This window comes from Cetorhinus maximus, chromosome 3 (genome assembly GCF_964194155.1).
Source record: "Cetorhinus maximus chromosome 3, sCetMax3.hap1.1, whole genome shotgun sequence".
Lineage (NCBI taxonomy): Eukaryota > Metazoa > Chordata > Chondrichthyes > Lamniformes > Cetorhinidae > Cetorhinus > Cetorhinus maximus.
Genome location: NC_135881.1, coordinates 58524494 through 58551780, shown reverse-complemented (window position 1 = coordinate 58551780; position 27287 = coordinate 58524494). Strand labels below are relative to the sequence as shown.

The 27287-nt window shown below is 43.0% G+C and overlaps 1 protein-coding gene across 1 annotated transcript in view; it reads right to left on the bottom strand.

The window, feature by feature from the left end:
• cfap69 (cilia and flagella associated protein 69) overlaps positions 1-27287 on the bottom strand; it is a 146987-nt gene that overhangs the window by 26123 nt on the left and 93577 nt on the right. Inside the window, exons 16-17 of the mRNA XM_078534791.1 lie at positions 24928-25009; positions 17260-17452 (exon numbers count right to left, since the gene is read on the bottom strand). Coding sequence (XP_078390917.1) covers positions 17260-17452; positions 24928-25009 — 275 coding nt within the window. The remainder of the gene's footprint in view (positions 1-17259; positions 17453-24927; positions 25010-27287) is intronic.

Below are 27287 nucleotides of genomic sequence, written 5' to 3'. Positions count from 1 at the left end.
CCTAATTTGGAAATATATCACCGTTCCTTCACTGTCACTGGGTCAAAATCCTGGAACTCCCTTCCTAACAGCACTGTGGGTGTACCTACACCACATGGGCTGCAGCGGTTCAAGAAGGCAGCTCACCACCACCTTCGCAAGGGAAATTAGGGATGGGCAATAAATGCTGGCCTATCCAGCGAAGCACACATCCCATGAATGAATTTTAAAAAAAGGTGGGCATGCGGGTGAGGTAGCTGAGGTCAGTAGGTGGGTGAGTGGAGTGGGTCTAAGTGGGCGAGGTGGGTAAGTGGGTAGATCGGTAAGTGAGTGAAGTGGGTATTGTGGGCGAGGTGGGTGAGTGGGATGGGGGCTCGGATGTAGGTGGGCAGTCAGGTAGGGGGTTTAGTCAGGTCAGTTGGGGGGGTTTAGTCGGGTTGTCATGGGATAGTCGGGTCAGGTCAGGGTGGGTAGTCAGACGGTTGGGGAATGGTTGGGTCGGGGGGGTAGTTGTGTGGTCGGGGGGGCAGTCAGGTTGGGTCGTGGGGTAATCAGGTCGGTTTGGGGGGGGTGTGGTGGTTGGGTCAGGTCATGAAGTTAGTTGGGTGGTTGAGGGTGGTTGGGTCAGGTTGGGGATAGTTGGGTCGGCTCGGCTCAGAAGAGTAGTTGGGTTGGGTGAGGAGGCTGGTTAGGTGGTCGGGTCTGGGGAGCAGTTGAGTTATTGTGAGTTAGTTGGGTCAGTTTGGGGGAGGTAGTTGGTAGTTTGGTAGGTTGGCAGATGGTTGGGGAAGTGGCAGTGGGGGGGTGGGGGTGATACTTGGGAGGCTGTGGGTTGGTGGATTGGGAAGTCAGTTTTGTAATTACCTAGATGTTAGATTAGGTTTTAATCTGTCTAACATTTTCTGGGTAACTATTCAGGTACGTACCACAGATCTCTCCCAAGTCTGCGACTCTAACTCAGAGATGAAGACATGGGGATGGTCCCAGGGAGCAGGAAATTGCCCATTGGAAGTTGAAACTTTCTGGCCAATTCCCACGTCAGGACTTGCACAGGGCCCCAACACACATCTTCAGGCAATCTAATGACTGGAAGTTTTGGCCTATGGTCACATATGTTGTTCTCTTTGAACCCTATTTCCAAGAACACAAACTTAGAGGCACAAGAATTTTCAAATGAATTTCTACCACAAACATGTAGGCCCCAAAATTCTGGTTGGGGCCAGGGCAGACACCCAGGTGATTTCCATTTTGGGACTTTCAAACTAAGGAGAGTGTCCATTTTTGTGGTGTAGTCATTTTCCAGTGGTTAGAAGCAAAAGCACATCTGCTGTATGCTTTTCCTGCAACAAGGGGGCATATCTGGTAAGTTTCAAACTACACCAGGAACTCTTCCTTTATGCTCTTAAAACATCCAGTGACCTTTCACTGAGTGACAGCTAGCCTGTGCCCATTAAGAGCTTTTAAAGGACCTCAAACTAACCTGGACAAAGGGATCAATCGGTCTTGGAAGGAATCAAATCTCATTTGTCTCTAGGCAGAAAGGAAACTGGAAGCTGAAGACTTGCAAGTCCTTTTTAGTTTGGCCTCAGAAAGGTCTTGCAGCACCTTAGGAAAAATTGTCATGGGCCCTTGGAAGTGCCCATGCCAGCTCTGCAAATTAAACTATACCAGTAATTTGAAATGGCAGTTACAGCCATCAGCCTTTGGCAAAAGGGGTTCTGCTTGGCTACATTGTGTTGGTGGAGTTTGACGCTAAAAAATTGAAGTCCTGGCAGATGTAAAAGACACACATAATAAAAGTAAGTCAACCTCTTAGGTTTTGTAGGTACAGAGAACAAAATTGTTCTGCTTGGGGAGGGCACTCTGGCCATTTGGATGTAGAAAGTGCATAACTCCTTGCAAATATTCAATAGAAAATAAAAAACAAAAACAGCAATTACCATGTCAATCAACATCCCTAATTAAATGGACTCACTTTGGAAATGGCAGAGCCCTTTTCTCCTGTTTTAGAAAAGACAAAAAGAGATCTTGTACAATGAAGACGCTTGCTTGTTTACATAACTGTAAACTGATCCAAACATTGGATAGTTTATGATATGAGGATTTTTGCTAAATATTGTTTCACAAATGACCTGATGAATTATTGCCAAGCAGGTACTCAACTGGGCCTTCCCCGGGATCAAGGACCCCAGGGGCAAGATTTCTGCCGCCAGGAACTGTTGGCCAATTAAAGACCGGCAACTGTGAATTGCTCAGCAGCACCACTGAGGGAAACATAACATCTGCTAAACAATTTGCTAAAACAGATTTGATTGAGACTATATTTATAAAATTAAATTGGTACCAAATTTCAGAGTCACTCCATTCATCAAAATATAGGATAGTGTGGCGTAGTGGTTGTGTCACTAGACTAGTTAAGTTACTGGAAACATGAGTTCAAATCCCACCACAGCAGTTTAGGAATTAAATTCAATTAACTAAATCTGGGATTAAAAAGAAACTGATACTTACAATGGTGACAAGTTGACCTGACTGACACTTAATTCAGTGGGACTTCCCTAAAGGAGGCAACATGGGACTCTTGCTGGCTCTCCAGCTAGAGATTGAGACCCCCATTACATCCACTAAATATCACCTGTATATTCTGAAAAATAGAGTGACTCAATCAAACCTGTTTTACTAAATTGCTGTCTTCATAACATCAATTATCCACTGCTTGAAATACTTGCTTCTCAATAAACAACCAAGCCTCTTCACTCTGCATGGTCTCTTTTCTAAAACAGGAGAAAAGGTCTCTTCTGTCCCCAAAGCAAGATTGATAAATGCATGTTTTTGCATTCACTGTCCTCTAGGGTTCTTTTTTATGTATTCATGGGATGTGTGGGCTCTGGCAGACAGCATTTATTGGCCTTTCCTGTTGTCTTTAAGAAGGTGATGGTGAGCCACCTTCTTGAATACAATGAGGGGCTTGTTATAGGCCATTTCAGAGGGCAATTAATGGGCAATGACATTGTTGTGGGTCTAGGATCTTGTGTAGGCCAGACCAGTTAAAGATTATATATTTCCTTGCCCTAAAGGAAATTAGTAAACCAGATGGGTTTTTAGGTCAAGGAAGGAAACTTGCATGTGTTGGTGTTTCCATTCATCTGCTGTCCTTGTCCTTCTAGGTGGTAGAGGTTCGGGTTTGGAAGGTGCTATTGAAGGATCTTTCATGAGCTGCTACTGTACATCTTGTAGATGGTAAACACTGCAGCACATCAGCCCGCCCATTTCTGATTTTACTGAGGAGTGAGGAATCCCTGTTGGGTAAGTCGGTGAGCTACCAGCCAATCTTATTGGCCAGCTGCTTTTTAGTCCAAGCAGTGCCACCTTGAGCGCTGTTCTCCACTGGGACTATAAGCAGTCCCACCAGTGCGAAGATGCAAGGACCAGGTGGGTGTGGTGTCCCATGGCAGGGACGGAAGAGGAGGCCCGGGGGTGGTGGGGAGAGGAGGGTGGAATCGTGATGGAAAAGTCAGGTGGGGAAGGAGCAGGGAGCCGGAGAGGGGGGTGGGGTATGGGGGTTAGATCGTCGGAGGAGTACCCAATCTGGAAAGGGGGCCAATGATGGAGGAGCCACCCCCTTTCCCGCATGAGATGAGTGATCTTCCAGGCTGCCCTGCCCCCCCACCCATCCCTGACCTCCCCTTGCCAGGCAAAAAATTGAAGCTGAGCAGGAAATGGCCCTTCTTAAGTGGCCAATAATTTGTCACTTAATGCCTTAATTGGGGCAAGGGTGGGCAGGCTGCCCTAGGCCTCACATGCCCCCATAAAATTGTGGACAGGTCAGGGGCAGGCGGTAAGGCCACCCAGGAAATTTTACAGGCCCCGCCTGCAAACCCGCCAGCAGGGACCATATAATTCTGCCCCAGGTTTCTGGGAGGGGTTATTAATTGAAACTCATAGCTCTGACATCAAACTTCTGAGAAATCACCCTCTAGCTTAGGTTGCTAGGGAAACAGAAGCTAATTGTTGAAAAACAAACACCAGGCTGGGAAATCAAATTTCAGCCGGTGGTCAGAACAGGATAAAGGCTCTGAAGAGCTGTTTGAGCAGTCCAAGCATGCTGAGGAGTTGGTTGATTTTTAGCAGAGCTGACCATATCATGTACCAGGAAGTTATTGAGTTATCATTTAAAGGGGGCTCTGGGGAAGCAATGCATTAGGACTGCCATGAACCTTTTTTGATCATCGTATCTATACATAACAACATAAGAAACAAGAGCAGGAGTAGGCTATTCGGCCCCTCAAGCCTGCCCTGCCATTCAATAACATCATGGCTGATCTGCCCCAGGCCTCAGCTCCTCTTTCATGCAAGCTCCTCATAGCCCTTAACTCTCCGATATTTCAAACATCTATTTACCTCCTCTTTAAATACTTTCACTGATCTAGCCCCCACAACTCTCTGGGGTAGACAATTCCAGACATTGACTAACCTCTGAGAGAAGAAATTCCTTCACATCTCAGTTTTAAATGAATGTCCCCTTATTCTGTAATTATGTCCCCTAGTTCGAGATTTCCCCCCTAGTGGAAACATCTTCTCAACATCTACCCTGTCAAGCCCCTTCAGAATATTGTACATTTCAATAAGATCACCCCTCATTCTTCAAAAGTCTACTGAATAAAGGCCTAACCTGTTTAGCCATTCTTAATAAGTCAACCCCTTCATCCCAGGAATTAGCCAAGTGAATCTCTTTTGAACTGCCTCCAATGCCAGTATATCCTTTCTTACTGTACACAGTACTCCAGGTGTGGCTTCACCAACACCCTGTACAGTTGTAACAAGACTTCCCTATTTATAAACTCCAACCCCTTAGCAATAAAGGCCAAAATTCCATTTGCCATCTTAATTACTTGCACCGTTTTTTAAATTCATTCATGGGATGTGGGCTTCGCTGGCTAAGCCAGCATTTATTGCCCATCCCCAGTTGCCCTTGAGAAGGTGGTGGTGAGCTGCCTTCTTGAAACATTATAGTCCATGTGGTGTAGGTACACCCACAGTGTTGTTAGGAAGGGAGTTCCAGGATTTTGACCCAGCGACAGTGAAGGAATGGCGATATATTTCCAAGTCAGGATAGTGAGTGACTTGGAGGGGAACTTCCAGGTGTTAGTGTTCCCCTCTATCTGCTGCCCATGTCCTTCTAGGTGGTAGTGGTCGTGGGTTTGAAAGGTGCTGTTGAAGGTGCTTTGGAAGGTGCATGCCAACATTTTGTGTTTCATGCACAAGAACACCCAGATCCTTCTGTGCTGCACTCTCTCCATTAAATAATAGTTTGCCTTTTGATTCTTCCTACACTTTCCTATGTTAAACTCCATCTGCCACGTTTTTGCCCATTCACTCAACCTATCTATATCCCCTTGCAGATTCCTTATGTCCTCATCACAACATGCCCTCCCACCTATTTTTGTATCATCAGCAAATTTGGATACATTACACTCTGCCATCCTCCTCCAAGTCATTAATATAGATCGTAAATAATTGAGGCCCTAGGACTGATCCTTGTGGCACTCCACTAGTTATGTCTTTCCAACCTGAAAAAGACCCATTAATCTCGATTCTCTGTCTTGTGTGTGTTAACCAATCCTCAATCCATGCTAATACATTACCCCCAATACATGAGCTCCTATCTTGTGCATTAACCTTTTATGTGGCACCTTATCGAATGCCTTCTGGAAATCCAAATACACTACATCTACCGGTTCCCCTTTATCAACTCTGCTTGTCTTGTCCTCAAAGAGCTTTAGCAAATTTGTCAAACATGATTTCCCTTTCACAAAACCATATTGACTCTGTTTGATTATGTTAAGCTTTTCTGAATGTCCAGCTATTCCTTCCTTAATAATGAACCCTAGCATTTTCCCAACAACAGATATTAGGCTGACTGGCCTAAAGTTTCCTGCTTTTTGTCTCCCACCCTTCTTGAACAGGGGTGTCACATTAGCGGTTTTCCAATCCGCTGGGACCCTCCCGGCATCCAGTAAGTTCTGGTATATTTTGACCAATGCCTCCATTATCTCTGCAGCCACTTCCTTTAAAACCCTTGGATGCAGGCCATCAGGTCCTGGAGACTTGTCTGCTTTTAGACCCATTAGTTTGTTAATGCTTTGTCCCTTGTGATAGAGGCTGTTACAAGATCTTTCCTCCCATTAGCTCCTTGCTTATTTGATATCTTTGGGATGTTTATAGTGCCCTCCACCATGAAGACCGATGCAAAATATTGGTTTAAATTATCTGCCATTTTCCTGTTCCCCATTATCAGTTCTCCAGTCGCATCCTCCAAGGGTCCCATGTGCACTTTAGCCACTCTCTTTCTTTTATATATCTGTAGAAGCTCTTGCTGTTTGTTTTTATATTTCTTGCCAATTTACTTTCATAATCAATTTTCTCCCTCTTTATTAGCTTTTTAGTCATTTGCTGCTGGTTCCTAAAAAATTCCCAATCCTCTGGCCTACCACTAGTTTTTGCCGCTTTGTATGCCTTGGCTTTTGATTGGATACTCTCCTTGACCACTTTTGTTAACCACGGGTGGTTCATCCTTCTCATTGTGTCCTTCTTTTTGACCGGGATAAATTTTTGCTGAGCGTTATGAAATATCTGCTTGAATGTCTGCCATTGTTCATACACTGACCTTCCCCATAGACTATTTTCCCAGCCCGCTTTAGACAATTCTTTCTTCATACCTGTGTAATTGCCCTTATTTAAGTTGAGGACACTGGTTTGAGAGCTGAGTTGCTTGCCCTCAGACTGAATTTGAAATTCTACCATGTTGTGATTGCTACCCCCTAGAGGATCCTTAACTATGATATCTCTTATTAATCCCACCTCATTACACATTACTATATCTAAAATATCCTGTTCCTGGGTAGGTTCTGCAACGTATTGCTCTAAGAAACAATCCCTGATGCACTCTACAAATTTGTCTTCCATGTTACCCCTGCTAATCTGATTTGTCCAGTCAATATGCAGATTAAAATCACCCATGATGATTGTAGCGCCCTTCTTACATCCCTCCATTATTTCCCCAATTTATACTTTGTCCTACAGTGAGGCAACTCTTCAGGGACCTATAGATGACTCCCACCCGTGACTTCTTCCCCTTGCTGTTCCTTATTTCTATCCAAACTTGGATGGAGTAAAGCTGTTGTCAGAGGCTACTTGATGATCATATCCTGCATGACAAAGAGTATTCTACCAGAGGAAGATAGAGTTGAGAAGGGCTTTGGGACTGCACATAATGCTACTTAAATGTTAACAGGGCTATCTGAGAAATCTGAGAGATTTACATTTGTGGTATCAGCTATTTGAAGTGTAATCTAGGGTTTCTAGTTTGTCTGTTAGTTCATGTTTATGTTGGTTTTGTTTGACTGTTATAGCTAAAGTTTTAAAAAGTGAAATCTTGCCCATCGGGTTTTTCTGTTGGGGTCATTAATTTAGTTCTTTCATGTTATTGGTCTTTACGGGATCATAACAAGCTTATGCAACTCTACCTTGCACCTCTGATAAAGAAGAAGAGGAGCAGCAACTCTAACACCACCAGCACCAGTAGGAGCAGGAGCAATACAAGCACCAACTGCCTTTTCCTCAGCCACACACCACTCTGCAGGACAGAGGGAATGGAGATAGGGATCCAGATCTAAGGTGATCCAACACAAGGTCTACAGGCAGAGGATAAATTCTCTCAGCATGTGTAAACACAAGTGCCTCAGGAGGCTCACTGCAGATCTTTGAAGACATCTGCAGCTTCCTGGAACAAAACTTGCTTCCCAATGGACATGCACTGCCAGTGGCGACCAAAGTGCCTCTCACTGGAAGGCTAGGCCATCCTCCCACCCTCTCCTCACCAAACAACCTCACCGGACTCTGCCTCTGCTGAGTCGTGTGCCCTCATCTCCTGCAAGAGAAAGCAGAGAGTTATGAGTACTAGCAATGGCTTATGTTGAGAGGAGGGAAGGATAACATTTGTGGAGCATGCTTTGAGGCACTGGTCCAAGAGGGCAATAGAATGAGGATGAGTGTGAGTGTTGAATGGTCAGTTGGGGATGTGAGGTCCCTGAAGAGGGAGGAATTAATAGAGTTGCAAGGTGAATTGACCTGAGAGTGTTGTGCAGGAGAACGTTGGGCAAATCAAGGTGTGGGCTTGGTAACTGAAATTGCTATGCCACTTGCCTTTCCTGTCCTTCTGAGGTCTCTGGATCCTCTTGATGCACTGTCCCCACTGTCAGTTCTATTGCTGACTTCCTCAGTCATTTCCATCCAACCCTGCTTGGTTAGTGAAGCTGTCCTCTTTCATCCATCCTTGGGAGTTCACCTCAGTGCAGCCCTTCAGATCCTGCAGCAGGATCTCCAGGTAAGAATCAGAGATCTGGGGAGCAGCCTTCCTAGGTCTCCTCTCCATTTCTGTGATTGCCGCAGCCTCAAACATCCATGTTCTGTTAAGCCACTGTAGCCCATGCTGGGGTCCCTTTAATTAGGAATCCTTCCTTTGACAGATTACATAGGGTTACATAGGATATGTGGCACAGAAACAGGCCATTTAGCCCAACCAATCCATTTTGGTTTTTATGCTCCACGTGAGTCTCCTCTTATCTTTTTTCATCTAAATCTGCCATTCTAACCATCTATTTATAGAAACAGAGACATAGAAACTAGGAGCAGGGGTAGGCCATTCGGCCCTTCGAGACTGCTCTGCCATTCATTATGATCATGGCTGATCATCCAACTCAATAGCCTGCTCCCGCTTTCTCCCCACACCCTTTGATCCCTTTCGCCCCAAGAGCTATATCTAACTCTTTCTTGAAAGCATACAATGTTTTGGTCTCAACTACTTTCTGTGGTAATGAATTCGACAGTCTCACCACTCTCTGGGTGAAGAAATTTCTCCTCATTTCAGTCCTAAATGGTCTACCCCATATCCTCAGACTGTGACCCCTGGTTCTGGACTCCCCCACCATCAGGAACATCCTTCCTGCATCTACCCTGTCTAGTCCTGTTAGAATTTTATAGGTTTCTATGAGATCCCCTCTCATTCTTCTGAACTCCAGTGAATATAATCCTAATCGACTCAATCTCTCCTCATATGTCAGTCCCGCCATCCTAGGAATCAGTCGGGTAAACCTTCGCTGCACTCCCTCTATAGCAAGTACATCCTTCCTCAGATAAGGAGACCAAAACTGCACACAATATTCCAGGTGTGGTCTCACCAAGGCCCTGTACAATTGCAGCAAGACATCTCTGTTCCTGTACTTGAATCCTCTCGCTATGAAGGCCAACATACCATTTGCGTTCTTTACCGCCTGCTGCACCTGCATGCTTACCTTCAGCGACTGGTGTACAAGGACACCCAGGTCTCGTTGCATGTTCCCCTCTCTCAATTTATAGCCATTCAGATAATAATCTGCCTTCCTGTTTTTGCTACCAAAATGGATAACCTCACATTTATCCACATTATACTACATCTGCCATGCATTTGCCCACTCACTCAGCTTGTCCAAATCACACTGAAGCATCTCTGCATACTCCTCACAGCTCACCCTCCCACCCAGCTTTGTGCCATCTGCAAATTTGGAGATATTACATTTAATTCCCTCATCTAAATCGTTAATATATATTGTGAATAACTGGGATTCCAGCACCGATCCCTGCGGTACCACATTAGTCACTGCCTGCCATTCGGAAAAAGACCCATTTATTCCTACTCTTTGTTTCCTGTCTGCCAACCAGTTTTCTATCCATCTCAATACACTACCCCCAATCCCATGCACTTTAATTTTACATGCCAATCTCTTATGTGGGACTTTGTTGAAAGCCTTCTGAAAGTCCAAATAAACCACATCCACTGGCTCCTCCTCATCAACTCTACTAGTTATATCCTCGAAAAATTCCAGTAGATTTGTCAAGCATGATTTCCCTTTCATAAATCCATGCTGACTCTGTCCGATTCTGCCACTGTTTTCCAAATGCTCAGCTATTAAATCTTTTATAATGGACTCAGAATTTCCCCACTACCGACGTCAGGCTGACTGGTCTATAATTCCGTTTTCTCTCTACCTCCCTTTTTAAATAGTGGGGTTACATTAGCTACCCTCCAATCTGTAGGAACTGTTCCAGAGTCGATAGAATCTCGGAAGATGACCACCAATGCATCCACTATTTCTAGGGCCACTTCCTTAAGTACTCTGGGATGTAGATTATCAGGCCCCAGGGATTTATCAGCCTTCAATCCCATCAATTTCCCCAAAACCATTTCCTTACTAATACTGATTTCTTTCAGTTCCTCCCTCTCACTAAACCCTGTGTTCCCCAACATTTCTGGTATGTTATTAGTGTCCTCCTTTGTGAAGACAGAACCAAAGTATGTATTTAGTTGGTCAGCCATTTCTTTGTTCCCCATTATAAATTCCTCCGTTTCTGACTGTAAGGGACCTACATTTGTCTTCACCAATCTTTTTCTCTTCACATACCTATAGAAACTTTTACAGTCAGTTTTTATGTTCCCTGCAAGCTTACTCTCGTACTCTATTTTCCCCTTCTTAATCAATCCCTTGGTCCACCTTTGCTGAATTCTCTTCTCCCTCAAGTGCTTGTCTAGCTTTCTCTTAACTGCATCTATATCAACCACTCCCTGTGGTAGTGAGTTCCACATTCTTAACACTCTTTGGATAAAGAAGTTTCTTCTGAATTTCCAATTAGATTTCTTGGTGACTATCTTATATTAATGGCCTTTAAGTTACGCTCTTCCACACAAGAGGAACCATTCTTTCTGTATCCACTCTATCAGAATCTTTCATAATTTTAAAGATTTCTATAACGTCGCCCCTCAGCCTTCTTTATTCAAGGGAAAATCTGGGTCACAATCTCGCCCACCCTCTCTGATTGGTCAGGGAATCTGGATGCAGGATGTTAATACCGTGGCTCAGTTAAAGAATCAGAGCAATGCCTGCTGGAGATTTCAATCAATTCCCGAACTTGTGATGGTCTCGTGGTTCTGGTAGGGACTAAAATTCCATCCAACAAGGCTGGAACACGCCCTTAAAAGCTGGCAATCATATGGTGAGCATGTCAGGTGCATAGTGTAGAATGAAATGTTTGAATACCAAATATACCCCTAAAACTGTTCAGATTAATATAATGATCTAAATTAGGGAAACAGTTTGGAGAAAGCAAGGAAATGAACTCCTTGTCAATGAAGTTAGCATTGATGTTAAACTCCGGAGCAATTATCTAGCTCTTCAAAACCCAAACTATTTGGTTAATAGGTGATTTCAGAACCCTAACTTACGTGAAGTTCCTGACATTGTCTGAGTCAGAAATGTATAAGTTCAAAGGAAAAATTCTCCCCCCGTTGGGGTGGAAGTGCAGGAACGGACGTGCCTCCAATTGGTGGCCCCAATTGGGGGCGTGCCGCCATTTTACATGGGTGGGCCAATTAAGGCCCGCCCAGCATGACGTCCGCCAGGAAGCGCTATGCACTACCTGTGCGGGTGGGAGCGATTCCCTCAGCTGAGAGTGCGCACTGATCTCCCTGAGGCTACGTGCTGCCTCAGGGAGATCGGCTCCAAATTAAAAAATGTTAAACACATGATAGCAAGATTTCCCCGACATGTCCCCTCCTGGGACACTGTCACATGAGCTGGGACATGTCCATCACTTTTACTGAAACCTTTATTAAATATTTAAAAACCCTCATGAAACCCTATCCCACCCGTGGATGAGGTTTCATGCTTTTTCTTAAGCCCGCCAGGGCTCCTGGCCTGTCCACCAACTTTAAGGTTGGACGGGCAGGTCCATTAATGGTGCTAATTACTTTTTAAATGGCTTCAATAGGCCGTTGACAGGTCGGCGGGGGAGCAGCTGATTTGGCTGTGCCCCCGCCAACCTGAAAATGTAAATGACGTGAGATGACATCGGGAGTTCTGCCCAATGTCATCCCGCGTTATTTTATGCGTCAGCGAGCGGGCCCCACCCCCACTCGCCGACCGGAAGATCCTCCCCCAAGGCTCACTCTAAGATTTAAGCACACAATCTACCTTGGCACATCAGCACAGGACTGAAAGAGTGCTACGTCAGCATCATTTAGATGAGACATTAAGCTGACGCATTGCCTACCTGTTCAAGTGAACATAAAAGATCTTGTGGTCTTGTGTCTTTCTTTGAAGAAGTATTAGTAGCTCTTCCACTTTCCTGGACAAAATTCTAGTTTCAACAGACACCTCTAAAGACAGATCAACAAGTCATTCCTCTCCTTTGATGTTTGTGGGACCTTGCTGTTTACAAATTGGCTAGCATTTTTGCCTACATAATGACATTGACAGCACTTAAAATATAAAAGTCTGAATCTTCTGGTCGGGGTGCGGGGGCGGGCCCCACTCGCCTACACGTAAAATGGCACGCGGTGACATCGGGTGTGCGTCCTGATGTCACCGCGCGTCATTCTGATCCTCAGTTCGGCAGGCATGCAGCGGAGTCGGCTGTGCACCCGCAAAACTGTCAAAGGCCTATTAAGGCCATTACTAAACTAATTGAGGTACTTGTCTGGACTGCCCGTCCAACCTTAAGGTTGGTGGGCAGGTGAAGAGCCCAGGTGGCCTTCGCATTTTTTATAGAACCTCATCCATGGGTGGATGAGGTTTCGTGAAGGGTTTATAAGTTTAGTAAAAATTTTTATTAAAATTCATTGACATGTCCCAGCTCATGTGACACTGTCACAAGAGGGGACATGTCTGAAAATTAAAAAAAATTTTTTTATTCAACTTTTCAAAATCAAAGTAATCTCCCTGAGGCAGCTCCGTGCCTCAAGGAGATTTCTGCACTCTTTCGTGCACATGCACGAAAGAGCACAGGCCCCGACTCTCCCTCCTCCCCCCGCCCACACAGGTAGCACTTAGCCTCAGAGAGATCAGTGCGCATTCTCAGCTGAGGGAATCACCCCCATCCGCACAGGTAGTGCATAGCGATTCTGGGTGTACGTCGTGCTGGGCAGGCCTTAATTGGCTGGCCCATGCAAAATGGTGGCGCGCTGCCGATCGTGGGCAGCGATTGGCTACACACCTGCCCGTGCCTACTCTCAAACCGCCCACCCAACGGGGAGAAAATTCTCCCCAAACTCTTGTAGTGGAGCATTTGGGATTTCCAAAGGACATGGTAACACACTAAAAAATTGAAGCTCTTTCTTTGTATTTGTGTTTGAAAAAGCAAGTCTAAGTCTGACACTCGGCTTCACTTCCTGGATTTTAAAACCAAACCTTTCAAACAGGGCAGTGAAGCATTGAATGGCAGAATTGTTACAGTGCAGAAGCAGGCCTTTCAACTCATCATGTCAGCATCGGCTCGCCAAATGAGCAATTCACTTAGTGCCATTTTCCCATCTTATTCCTGCACATTCTTCCTTTTCAGATAACAGTCTAATTCCCTTTTGAATGCTTCGATTGAACCTGCCTCCACCATATTCTCAGGCAGTGCATTCCAGAGCTTAACCATTTGCTGCATGAAAAGGTTTTTTCTGATATTACTTTTGCTCCTTTTGCCAATTACTTTAAATCAGTGCCTTCTTGATCTCGATCCTTTCATGAGTTTCTCCCTATCTACTTTGTCCAGACCCCTCATGATTTTGAATACCTCTATCAAGTCTCCTTTTAGCCTTCTTTTCTCCAAGGAAAACAAACCCAACTTCTCCAATCTATTTTCATAACTGAAGATCCTCATCCCTGGAACCATTCTCGTGAATCTTTTGTGCACTCTCTCCAATGGCTTCACAGCTTTCCTAAAGAGCAGTGCCCAGAACTGATTGCAATGCTCCAGCTGAGGCCAAAATAGTGTCTTAAACAAGTTTTTAAAAATTCACTCAAGGGATGTGGGCTTCGCTGGCTAGGCCAGCATTTATTGCCCATCCCTAGTTGCCCTTGAGAATGTGGTGGTGAGCTGCCTTCTTGAACTGCTGCAGTCCATGTGGTGTAGGTACAGCCACAGTGCTGTTAGGAAGGGAGTTCCAGGATTTTGACCCAGCGACAGTGAAGGAATGGCGATATATTTCCAAGGCAGGTTGATGAGTGGCTTGGAGGGGGACTTACATGTGGCGGTGTTCCCAGGAATCTGCTTCCCTTGACCTTCTAGATGGTTGAGGTCATGGATTTGGAAGGTGCTGTCTAAGCAGCCTTGGTGAGTTTCTGCAGTGCATCTTGTACACTGCTGTTACTGTGCGTCTCTAGTGGAGGGAGTGAATGTTTGTGGAAGGGGTGCCAATCAAACGCGCTGCTTTGTCCTGGATGGTGTCAAGCTTCTTGAGTGTTGTTGGAGCTGCATTCATCCAGGCAAGGGGAGAGTATTGCCTCACACTCCTGGCTTGTGCCTTGTAGATTGTAGACAGACTTTAGGGAGTCAGGAGGTGAGTTACTTTCAACATAACCTTCTTGTTCTTGTACTCTATGCTCCTATTAATAAAGCCTAGAATACTGTATGCTTTAGTGACCACTCTTTCAACCTGTCATGCCACCTTCAATGACTTATGAACAAAGGACACCCAGGTCCCTCTGCTCCTGTACCCCCTTTATGTGGAGGGCTCAGTCATAATTACAGAAGCAACGAAGTTCTTCAGATTTTTTAAGCAGAACACAAAAAAATGCAGAAACAGGAATGCGTTTTTTAAATTACCTTCTTTTACTGATTGTAAATGTGAAAAATTTATATTTGTATTAGTATTGTGCATTTTTAACTGGGAGAGCACAATCTAAAGGCAAAAGGCTGTTTAACAAAATTGAGGCTCATGGAATAGTGGGGTCACAGTGTCAGTTTGGATAAAAAGTTGGCTTAAGGACACAAAACAATGAGTCATGATAAGTTGCTGTTTTTCAGACTGGAGGATGTCAGACAGTGTTCCCCAAGGTGCAGTGTAAAGGACATAGCTTTTTTTGATATGTACAAATGGCTTGGATATTGGAATACAACATAAAATTTCAAAATTTGCCGATGATACCAAGCTTGAAGGTGTGGCAAACAGTGAGGGTGACACCAAGCAACTGCAACAGGAAATAGATAGTCGAGCAAATGGGCAGGAAAGTGTCTGAAGTCTGAAGAAGAGTCATGCGGACTCGGAACATTAACTCTGTTTTTCTCTCCACAGATGCTCTTAGATCTGCTGAGTTTTTCTAGCATTTTCCATATTTCAGATTTCCAGCATCCGCAGTATTTTGCTTTTATTTTAGGAAAATGGGAGATGGAATTTACTAAAGAGGTGATGCATTTTGGCAGAAAGGTTTGTAAGAAGCAATAGACATGGTGGCAACACTAAACAGTGTGCATGGACAGAGTGATGTGGGGGTTTATCTGCATAGATCTTTGAAGGTGGCAGGACATATTGAGAGAGCATGGGATGTGGGCATCACTGGCAAGAACAGCATTTGTTGCCCATCCCTAAGTGTCCTTGAATTGCATGGCATCAGCTTGCTAGGCCACTTCAGAGGGCAGTTAAAAGTCAACCACATTGTTAATGAAGCATATAAGATCTTGGGCTTAATGAACAGAGGTATTGAGTACAATAGCAGGGAAGTTATAATGAACCTTCATAAAGCTCTGATTAGGCCAACTCCAGTATTTCATCCCATTCTGGTCACCATACTTTAGAAATGTTTAAGTGTCCTTGAAATGATGCAGAGGAGGTTCCCCAGAATAGTTTCAAAGATGAGGGATTTTAACTACAAGGTTAGGTTAGAGAAGCTGGAGTTGTTTTCTTTGAAGCAAAGAAGACTGAGTGGAAATTTGATAGAGGTATACAAGATTGTCTACCTTAAATAAACATATCATCAAGAAAAGTGTTACCATTAACTGATAGTACAAGGACTAGAGGCCATAGATTTATGGTTTTGGGCAAGAAATACAGGGGGGATGTGAGGTGGAACAAGTGGTTATGACTGGAATTCACTGCCTTTGAGGGTGGTGGAAGCAGAAATGGTCAATGATTTCAAAAGAAAATTGGATTGCCATTTGAAGGAAATAAGCTTGCAGGGCTAAAGGAATAGAGCAGGGAAATGGGACTGGATTGCTCTACAGAGAGCTGGCATTGACTTGATGGGATGAATGGCTTTAAATTAATTGAACTCATCCAAATAATCTCATTATCCAGGCCAACATCCATCCCTCAGCCAACACCACAAAAAATAGATTAAGTGATAATTTATTTTGTTGTTCTTTGTGGAATACACGTTGACGTTTGTAGTCAAACATGAGGACGAAACATTGAAGTTTGAGTAAACGACTAAACACTGACTATACTTCAAAAGTACTTCACTGGCTGTGAAGTGCTTTGGAACATCCTGTGGTCGACTGCTCAAGGGCAGATCTGCATGCTCTACCTCAAAAATAAAACATTCTGGGAAACAGTAAATGAGCAATTTGGCACCTAAGATGTGGTAAGTATGGCATTCTTGGAAGGAAAAAGGTGACTTTGGTTCCCAAAACTATCCATCACTGTGGTTTTCCTAACGTCATTTCTGGTTCTGTTGTGTACTAATTCATAGTGATTGATTGCATGATTAGTCAATAACTGCCTATATTGTATCAAATGACTACCAGGATAGTAGAACATAAACAAGACCAATGGTGGTCTTCTTTTCTTGGACAAATTCTTCTGTTCTTATAAATGGACCCAACTCTGATCTAACCTCAAGCTCTCCATTTCCTTCTACAAAGTCAGCAAAAACCAATCTTATGAATTTTGATTTCTGCAACTAAAATGGAAGCACCCAGAGGCCAGAAATAATAAATGCATGGGTAATTTGAAAAAACCTGGAGAAAAGCTAAAGCAAAAATATGTGCAAAAGTAAAAATGCCAGCAAAAATACCAGAAGCACAAATTCAAGAATCTAAATTGCAGCTGAAAATTGTAAATACTGACACAAAACTTTAAGACATAAGTTGATGGTGCAGCATGTGTACTTCCTCGGTCACCCATTTTAGAAGGCCATTGTAGGTGCACTGCGTATACCCAGTGAAAAAGCCAAGAAATCTTATGTGCGCGTCATCAAAATACTTTTCAGAGTCTTAATGAGGCTGGTGTACATTTTGTGTGAAAGGTCTCTGCACAATTATCTGGTTGTGAAATAATGGGCAGAAATAACTGGGTGAGAGGCAGGCTCTAAGTACTCAATCTCTTGACCTGTTTTCATGGGTCCTGTTTATTCTACCTGTAAAGACTGTCAGAAAACTATCCACACATTTTAACCTTACAGAAGTTTTTTCAAATGTATTTACCTAAAATCCTCCCCTCTGCATCTCGCTTGACTCGCATTTCTTTCTCCTCTTCCCTCCAAAGATATAGTAGAAGGCTAGCTGCTGTAGAATCATTTTTTCCACGCCACACATTTATGTGATGGATTGTTTTGGAGTTGTCACATAACTCAAGTAAGGTCCCAAGTATCAAATTGTGTATGCGCTTTGAACTTGCCTTTGTAGGAAGACAGAAAAATTCCACTTGAAATTGTTCAAATACAATAATTTTAAAAACCAAATTAGCAGAGATTACAAACAAAAAATTCTTGCCTACAAAGACCTTCAAATTGTATTATTTCTTTTTGTCTTGCTGATACAATCATTCAACCTCAAAAGTTGTAACAGAACTATACAATTCTGAAAATACTGTTAGTGCAGTGTACTAACAACATTAAACTAAAGAATTAGAAATGCTAACAATGCACATTAATTGTCCATCTATTTTTCCCAAATGTGAAGTTGACTGTTAACCTACCTTGGTCAATAAATAAGCTTATGTGCCTTATCAGATTGCATTTATATAGCACCTTTAACGTAGAAAAAGGTTGCAAAGTGCTTCGCAGAGATATAATAATACCTTCTGGGATACAAAGAAAAAGACCCTCAGTTCTTATTGCTCTGGCTCCCTTCCTAATTCTGTCCTTAGCATACTTTACCTCCATTAGTTTTACAATTGTGGGAACAAACAAAAAAAATCCCACACCACATCTAATGACTATCATCACAGACCTAACTGGGATGTACTGATATTCTGAAAAGATAGGGAAGGAAAAAAGGGAGGTGAGGTGGTAGCACAGATTAGAGAAGTCATTGCAGTGTTGGAAACAGAGAATGTCCTTGAGGGAGCGTGTTGGTTCTAGCAAGGGTAAATAAGCCATTGCATAGGAGCAGCGTGAAATGGCCTGCTTAACCTGCTATTCAAATTTGTATGTGCTACGTATTGCGCAAACTCGCAAATGGGCCAAATGGCCTGCACTTTCACACCTGAAAAATGCCCAGTCTAACTCAAATTACCCTGCAAAGGCAAAGGCCTTTTGGCCAATCACAGTCAATTTGCCAACCTATCAGCACCCTTTTTTCAGGTAGTATAAATTGTTGCAATAATTTGAAATTTGACCTCCTTACATTCGTTCTGAGGAGTGCTAGACAAAAAGCTTCAGCAGCAAGTTTCTCTTTTCAACAATTTTTAAGCCAGGTAGGGAAAGGCAAAAAGAAACAATAATGGATAATCAAAGAAACAAAAGGAACAAAAAATGTTTAGAGGAAACATAAATAGGACACCAGAAATATCACCAACAGTTATCATTCAAATAAAGGGAGGAATAGCTATGATCAGAAATTATTGAACTCAATGGTGAGTCCGGAAGGCTGTAACGTGCCTAACTGAAAGATGAGGTGCCGTTCCTTGAGTTTACACTGAGCTTTATTGAAACAGTGTATGAGGTCACATGCAGAAAGGTCAGAGTGTGAGTGGAGCCTGTCATTTTAATTTTCTGATCAACTCCCATGTTCTATTAATCTAGTCCACATTACTGGTTACCCATATAAACCCCCACACAAAATGACAGCTTTGTTGTTGTTTCATGCATATGTAGAATTCACATTTAAAGTACGACATACAAAGTAAAACCTCACCACAGTTACACTTTTTACATAAAGGACAGAATTTTACCGGCCCTTGGGTGGCGGGATTTAAGGCAGGGGTGGGTGGGTAGTAAAATAGTGGAGGTCCACGACAGGATAGCTCTCTGATACAGTCCCACTGACCGGAGGTTTCCCAGCAGTGGATTTTGAGGTGGATCAGCCAGCTGCTACAGCGAGGCAAGCAGCCAACTTGCATAATTAAAGGCCTTACCAAGGGCCATTTTTTGGGGTCTTTAACATTTTGCCAGCAGTTGGGGGCAGACCCCTGCTGTGTGAGGAGATTGCCATTTTCATGGAAATGTGTCCCAGTGGCAATATATGGTGCCATCAGAGCCAGAGGCTCCATGCCCCACAGCGAAGGTCGAGGGCAGGAAAGGCAGGCCCTGTGGTCTCAACAATCCCCCCCAAACAGGTTTGCCCTCCAATGGCCAGGCTTTCTCCTTTGGCCATCCTTAATCTTAATTTGAATTTATCTCTATGATTGCCACTCCATTTTGAGGTGCCCTGAGATCGCTGACCTGCCTTAGCAGTGCCCACCACTCCCAGTGGCATGCTGAGGCTGCAGAGCTTGCTGGCCCTCTGACTGGACCAGCAGCATGGAGAATCCGTCCACAGTTCTGAATTGGACGGCAGGCCTGCAAGCTACAATTAGGAGGCTGCCAGCCGTAAAATCATCGAGCTGGTCTTGCTGCAGACAATGCAGGCTCGGGGCCCCCATTTTGTCCTAATGGTCCCAAAGTCCAGTCCCAAATCACTAACACAAACAAACTGCATGATTACTTAGGTTGACTATAGGTTGTTCACCTGCCTGACCTAATGCAAATGCTCTTTCAAGACCATTTCAAGGGCAGTTTGCACCACAAAATGGCACAAAATTCAAAGGCGTAGGTCCAAATGGAGAATGGCCATAAATCATAGATCTAGAAGAAAATGACCGTTCTAGACATTCTGGTGTATCAGAGCATGGAAGAAGTTAAGCTGTAGCAGTAGACCTTCCTGCAACTCAAGCCTTGTACTACCCTGTTCTTACATTGGACATCATAGCTTTTGTGATGCTCGTGTTGATTTCAGCACCAAGTGGCAGATTGCTTGTGATTCTAGAACCTGGATATGTGAAGCTATGCACATTTCCAACATTACATTGTTAATGCTGATAGATGTCAGTATTGCAACATCCTGGACCATGTTATTAGCCATACTGATGCTGATGGTAAAAGCAAACTCTTTACATGCATGAGAGAGTCTATCCATTTCCTGCTGAAGATGTTCCTCAGTATGAAATGCTCATGCGGCATTGTCAGCGTTGGGCAACTCTCTGATGAGGACTTGGCACACCTTCGTCTTGGACCTCAGGTGAGCAAGGCTGAACAACTTTCTGTCGGTTCTGGTATGTAAGTAAACACCCTCTGTAGATGACCTTAAGGTATATGACGGGATCAAAGAGAAGAATATGCAAAAGAATGCCAGAACACAAACCTGTTTGACCCCACTGCAGATCTCAAAGGGTCTTGATGTTACTCCATCATAGTTGACCTTACTCATTATTTTGTCATGGAAAGAGATCACACTGAGCAGTAAAGGAGTGTAGAAAAACAGCAATTTGACTGAGAACATCAACCTGCCAGTCTACCAACCCGCCTCCCCAGCACATTCCTCTACAATAGTAAGATCTGGACAACATATGGTATTTGCAGGAGAAAAGGTTGAACAGTTTCCACTTTTGCTCCCTTTGATGTATCCTCAGCATCTCTTGGCAGGACAAGGTCATCAACTAAGAGGTCCTGGAACGTCTTAATTCATCAGCATACACTCATTGCTAAGCCAATGGCATCTGGGCTGGCTCAGTCACATTTATCAGATGGGTAACAACAGTATATCCAAAGACCTTCCGTACCGTGAACTGGCCACTAGGTGGTGACCTTCTGGGCATCCATACTATAAGAACACGAGATATGAAATTAGCAGACGTTGGCACTGACAATTGGGAGATAATCGCTGATGGTCATGGCCTCTGGAGGCTGCCTGTTTGAAGGGGCATTGGAAGAGGTGAGCAGAAATGGAAAGCTCAGTTGACCAAGAAGAGGGCTCAGAGAAAACAGAGACCAGTGAATCCTCAATCCACCGTCTTCCTTTGCAGCAAATGCGGCAAAGACTGGCATGCCAGAAATGGGGTTCCTGAGCCACACCAGGAAATACTTAGTGCAGTCAAGCAGAAGCAGACAGCACCTGACGCCTTTTCAGTGCAATTTGGAAGTACTAATATAGCATATATTTCAAGGAGTGAAATGATTAAGTAGGAGGCAGCAGTCCTGGTTGAGGTAATTCTAGAACCACATAGAAAACTATGGACATCCCTACATCACATTATTAATGCTGACAGATGTTGGTATTGCAATATTCTGGACCATGGCATTTGTCTTCTTGATGCTGATGGTCAAAGCAGACTCTTTACAGGTGTGAGAGAATTCATCCATTTGCCTTTGAAGGTGTTCCACTGTATGGAACGCTAGTGCGGCACTGTTAGCATAGAACAACTCTCTGATGAATAAGTAATGCACAAGAAGTGATGGTGGCAGAGGAGGAGCAGGGAGTCATTGGCCACACAACCAAGATGCTCGGCATTCTTGGAAACCCTGTCACTTTCCATGGGTAAAGTGGCCAATGTATTGTACCTTTCAAGCAAGGCCATTGTTACTTGCTTGATGTGCCTGTAAACAGGCAAATGACTGATTGTCATAGGCTATGAGTAATGGCTTGGAATATTCAGCTGTGACTGCGACCTTCGCAACTATGGAAAGGGCATTGTGGACAACGAGGAAGGCTTTCAAAGCTTGCAGAGAGATCTGGACCAACTGGAAAAATGGGCCAGAAAATGGCAGATGGAATTTAATGCGGAAAAGTGTGAGGTGTTACATTTTGGAAGGTCAAACCAAGGTAGGACATACACAGTAAATGGTAGGGCACTGAGGAGTGCGGAGGAACAAAGGGATCTGGGAGTTCAGATACATAATTCCCTGAAAGTGGTGTCACAGGTAGACAAGGTTGTAAAGAAAGCTTTTGGCATACTGGCCTTCATAAATCAAAGTATTGAGTATAGGAGTTGGGATGTTATGGTGAGGTTGTATAAGACATTGGTGAGGCCAACTTTGGAGTATTGTGTGCAGTATATCAGTAAGATTGAGAGAGTGCAGAGAAGATTTACTAGGATGTTGCCGGGTCTTAAGGAGTTGAGTTACAGGGAAAGATTAAACAGGTTAGGACTTTATTCCTTGGAGCGTAGAAGAATGAGGGGAGATTTGATAGAAGTTTACAAAATTATGAAGGGTATAGACAGAGTAAATGCGAGTAGGCTCTTTCCACTTAGATTAGGAGAGATAAACACGAGAGGACATGGCTTTAGGGTGAAAGGAGAAAGCTTTAGGGGGAACATTAGGGGGAACTTCTTCACTCAGAGAGTGGTGAGAGTATGGAACGAGCTACCATCTGACGTGGTAAATGCGGGCTCACTTTTAAGTTTTAAGAATAAATTGGATAGATACATGGATGGGAGAGGTCTGGAGAGTTATGGACTAGGTGCAGGTCAATGGGACTAGCGGAATAATATTTCGGCACAGACTAGAAGGACCGAATGGCCTGTTTTCTGTGCTGTAGCGTTCTATGGTTCTATGGCAGAGGGACCAAAATTCAATAGTGTCTGAAAACTGGCATGGGGATTGCAATGCGATCCGTTGCTTCTGATGCAGACAGAAGAGTAACTTTGTGCTGCATGCAAATTTGCAAGATGTGTGAAGCCAGTGTTAACTGCATTGTTGCGTGTGAACCTCATGAGGGGACCAAGGTTTGTGCAAGTAAAGCAAGTCTGCATTAGTTAAAGCCAGCCTCACCTCTTAAAGGGAAGGTGCACACTGGCAGGAGCAGTTACTAGAAACATAGAAAATAGGAGCAGGAGTAGGTCATTCAGCTCCTCGAGCCTGCTCTGCCATTCCAAATGATCATGTCTGATCCTCTGTCTCAACTCCATGCTCCTTTGCTCTCCCCATACCCAATGATGCCCAGAAATCTATCTATTTCCTTCTTGAATATATTCAGTGACTTGGCCTCCACAGCCTTCTGTGGCAGACAACTCCATAGGTTCACCACCCTCTGAGTGAAGAGGTTTCTCCTCACTTCAGTCCTAAATGGCCTACCCCCTATCCTGAGACTGTGACCCCTTGTTCTGGATCTCCCACCCAGAGTAAACACCATCCTTGCATCCAGTCTGTCCATCCCTGTCAGAATTTTATATGTTTCAGTGAGATCTCCTCTCATTCTTCTAAACTTCAGTGAATACAGGCCCAGTTGGCCCAATATATAATATATCGGGTATATATAATATATATATATATATATATATATATATATACTATAATATATATTTATATTTAACAATATGCATATTCCAAGGTACTGGAACAGTTTGTGGAAGAAAGTGTGAACAGGAAGAAGAATGAATTATGACACAACAGGGGAAAAAGCATGCTCCAAGGTTCTTGACCCTGCACTGGATGCATTGCAGAGGAAGTGGAAAGGAGGAGAGATGTCATCTATCCTCTGGATGTCAGGAAGCCTTCCAAATAAACTTTGCAAAGGCAGTGGGACTTGATAGCTGTGGTGGTCAATGGCAGCAATTGAACCCTGAGGATCTGAATGCAATGCCACAAAAAGTTCAATGAACTCATACGAATCGTCAAGGTTAGTGAGGGCACCTTCAAGTGCCATAGCCCATGAACTGCACTGCTGAACTCACACACTGCACAATGCGCTATACCCCCATCACTCAGCTACCACTCAGATCTATTAATCTGGACTCATACCTTATATTCATAGATTCAATTCACCCTCATTTACTCAGCACTACTGAAAGCCTCACACCCACATTTCACAATTTGCATGTGCTTCTAGCTATTCAACAACAACAGCCACATCAAACACTCACTGACACACTTGCCTTTCTCTTAAAGGGCAAGTTGGCATACAACTGGAGGCAGCAGCACCTAACTGGCAGGGGACAGGCACACTTGCATCTTATTACCTCAAAGGTTGCCATCACTGGAGGTAGCCATCACTGCGGCCATGGCTTGCGGAGTTCCTGAAACCACTGAAGGTAACAGTATCTTTATACCTTAACTTTTTTCTCACATCTCACTTCCCTCTCATTCCACAATTCCCTTTGATTTTCAAGATGCAGATGGTGTAAGCATGCACCCCTTACTTTCCACGCCCTCCCCTCAACACAACCCTACCCTCATGCCTTTCTCCTTTCAGACACTCAAGAACTGCAATGTGGCCAGGAATGGTGGAAGAGCGAGAGGTGGAAGACCAGGAAGACAGTGAAGAAGAAACACTGTCACTTCGTATCAAGCAATGCCAGTAGAAATCAATCAGCAGACAAACTGCAAGTAGTTGATCCCTTTTAACTGACACTGGTGGAGGAGTCCCACCTGCTGTTGAATGAGTTTTCAGTTGTGCATACTTGAATTGAGGTGATGTTGGCTGGAGCATTAAGCTCCAAAATTATACTGCTGGTATCAAATTAGTCTACTTCTGGGGATGGCCATTGTGCACTATTTTCGTTTGGCAATAGCTCATTAGCCTGAAATGTTAATTCTGTTTCTCGGTCCACAGATGCTGCCTCACATGTTAAATATTTGCAGCTCTCACAGTATTTTGCTTTGTTATCAATGAACTAGTTGTTCTTTTTATGATAATCAACGGCTTCATGATCACTTCCTGATAGTGATTTCCAGATACTTGAAAATAGAATTCAAATTACGAAGAGTCATATTGGATTCAAAATATTAACTCTGTTTCTCACTCCACATATTCTGCAAGACCTGCTGAGTTTTTCCAGCATTTTCTATTTTTATTTCAAATTCTCAAACTGCATGCGTGGATTTAAGTTCACAGTTTCTGGATTCTTAATCCAGTAACATAACTAACACACTATCTATAATTTTTAATGCTTACTTCAAGAAAAGATAGGAGAAGAAAAATGCCTCCCATTTCAAGGAAGCTGTCCTCAGCTGTAGAGCATCCAACAATGCAGCACCTGCAATAAATATAAAAGAATTAGATTTCTTCTAACTTTTTAAAAATTACTGCTTTCTTTATTCACTGGATGACCAATAAATAGACATACATTTATCCTAGGATTATCTTCACTTTGGAAAAGATATCTTAATTGATCTTAAGTTACAGTGGCTGCATTTCAAAAGTATATCATTGGTATTGAGGTGCTTTAGTACATCTTGGAGGATGTGGAAGCTACTATGCAAACCCAAGCTCTTATTTTCTTTTCATCACTAATTTCTTTCTTGTCATCCAATTCTGTATTAAAAGTCCCAAAGGCAGTAAAAATGAGCAGTTCTGAGGATAAGTTGTTGAAGTCAAATCACTTACCATACCTATTTCTTCAATCACCTTGATTGCTACTTATGGCTATTATACTCTGCAGCATAATGTGCTATAAAATTCTCTAGGTTGCTTGCACCTTTTGTTCTGAAGACAGTAACTCGTGCTAGTGTATGGCTTATAGGGAGTAGCAGATTTCAGTTAATTGATTTCAGTGATGCTTTGCTCAAGTTGTAGTCCTTCATATGCAAGCCAGGAGAGCAAGCTGCTTTGATTAAAATAACCATTGAGGTCAACTGCCAGTGTTTACCAGCTATTGCTCCCTTCTCCTTGTTTGCTGATAAAAAACAAAGACATTTAATATTCCCACAAATATTGCATGGCAAAATACTTTTGTACATGTGATATCAGAATGATTATCTATCTCCCACATCTGAACAAATATGATGGGAACTCCTGGCCAGCCTTCATAAGCTTGAGGTCATCCAAAACTCTGCTCCCTGTGTTCTTATTTGCATCAAGTCCGTTCACCATTACTCTTGTGCTCACTGACATACACTGGTTCCTGGTTAAGCAATGCCTTGATTTTAAAATTCTCAGCCTTGTTATCATATCCTTCCATAGCTTCGGTCCTCTTTATCCCTGTAATCTCCTCCAGAAACTTCAGAGATATCTGCACTATTGAAATTCTGATCTTTTGAGCATTCCCAATTTGAATCACTTCACCATCATAGCCAACTTTCTACATGGCTTGATATCATATTTTGCTTTCACTCCTGTGAACTGCCTTGGGATGTTTTATTATGCTAAGGATGCTAAATAAATACCAGTTGTTATGACCACTGGCAAGTACAGTAAGTCCATACAGTCTTTATATTTTATTCTCCTTTGCCACTAATGATGTCATATGCTCAGACTGACCTGTAGGAATGAGGTTACTTGAGAATGGATAGATTTTGGAGTATTGGTCAGTGATGCATTAGGGTTGCTCCTGTGAAATTATCTGGCCATTACTGAGGTTGGGTTTGCTCCCTGTTTAGAAAATAGTGTAATGTCTTCAATCTGCCTCGACCCTACATTTAACATGTTTGAAATCTTGTTAATTCCAATAAGGATGGCACTTCAAAAAGATTAGATGTTTTTAATCCTAGGTGGCCAGTCTGAACAATTGCAAGCTTTTATGGGATAAATTACTTTCCTAATTGATTGCACATACATTCTAACCATCAGCATTTGCATGCTTATTGATTTTAAAAAGTGTGGGATTTAAACTCATGTGCTGTCCTTAAGTTACACTTAAATGTCCTTCGTACATGTTTGTACTTAAGTTGACTTTCTTTACACTTTTACACTTCTTTTATTTTAGAAAACATCAACATTTAACATCAAATCAAATTTTCATTTCTACTTGCAATGTGTTAAACAGTTATCTTTATTGAACTGTTAATTATTTATTTACAATAGTGAAAAGGGGATTTTGCAGTGGCAGGCAATGGCTTGGCTGATCAATTGTATGCTTCAAAATACAGTAAAATTTACAAAATTGCAAAAAAAGTTTTCAAAACCAAAGACTTCAACAAGCAGAAAAAAAATGTCCCAGGCATCCATAGGTAACAAATCTTCTGCCTTGACCTTCAGGTTTTTGTGTGCTAATGGCATATTCCCAACAATATAAACAAAGGAATATTAGGCATATACACCTTAAGTTACAACATTGTTATGTTTAATGGCTGTTTTTCAGAACTATATAATCAGGGGCATTTTTGAGTTGTCAGTTTTTTAGGGGCTGTTAGTTTTCTGATTTGCCACAGATAAGTTTTGCTACACCAATTCACAATTATACCGCACTTTTATTTCCTATTCCTCTTTCAAATAGATCATTAATCATCACAGAGATAGTTATGCTTTACTAAGCAACATTGACCAAACTGAACAGTATTAGTGATGAAAATTCTAAGAACATATGAAAGGTATTG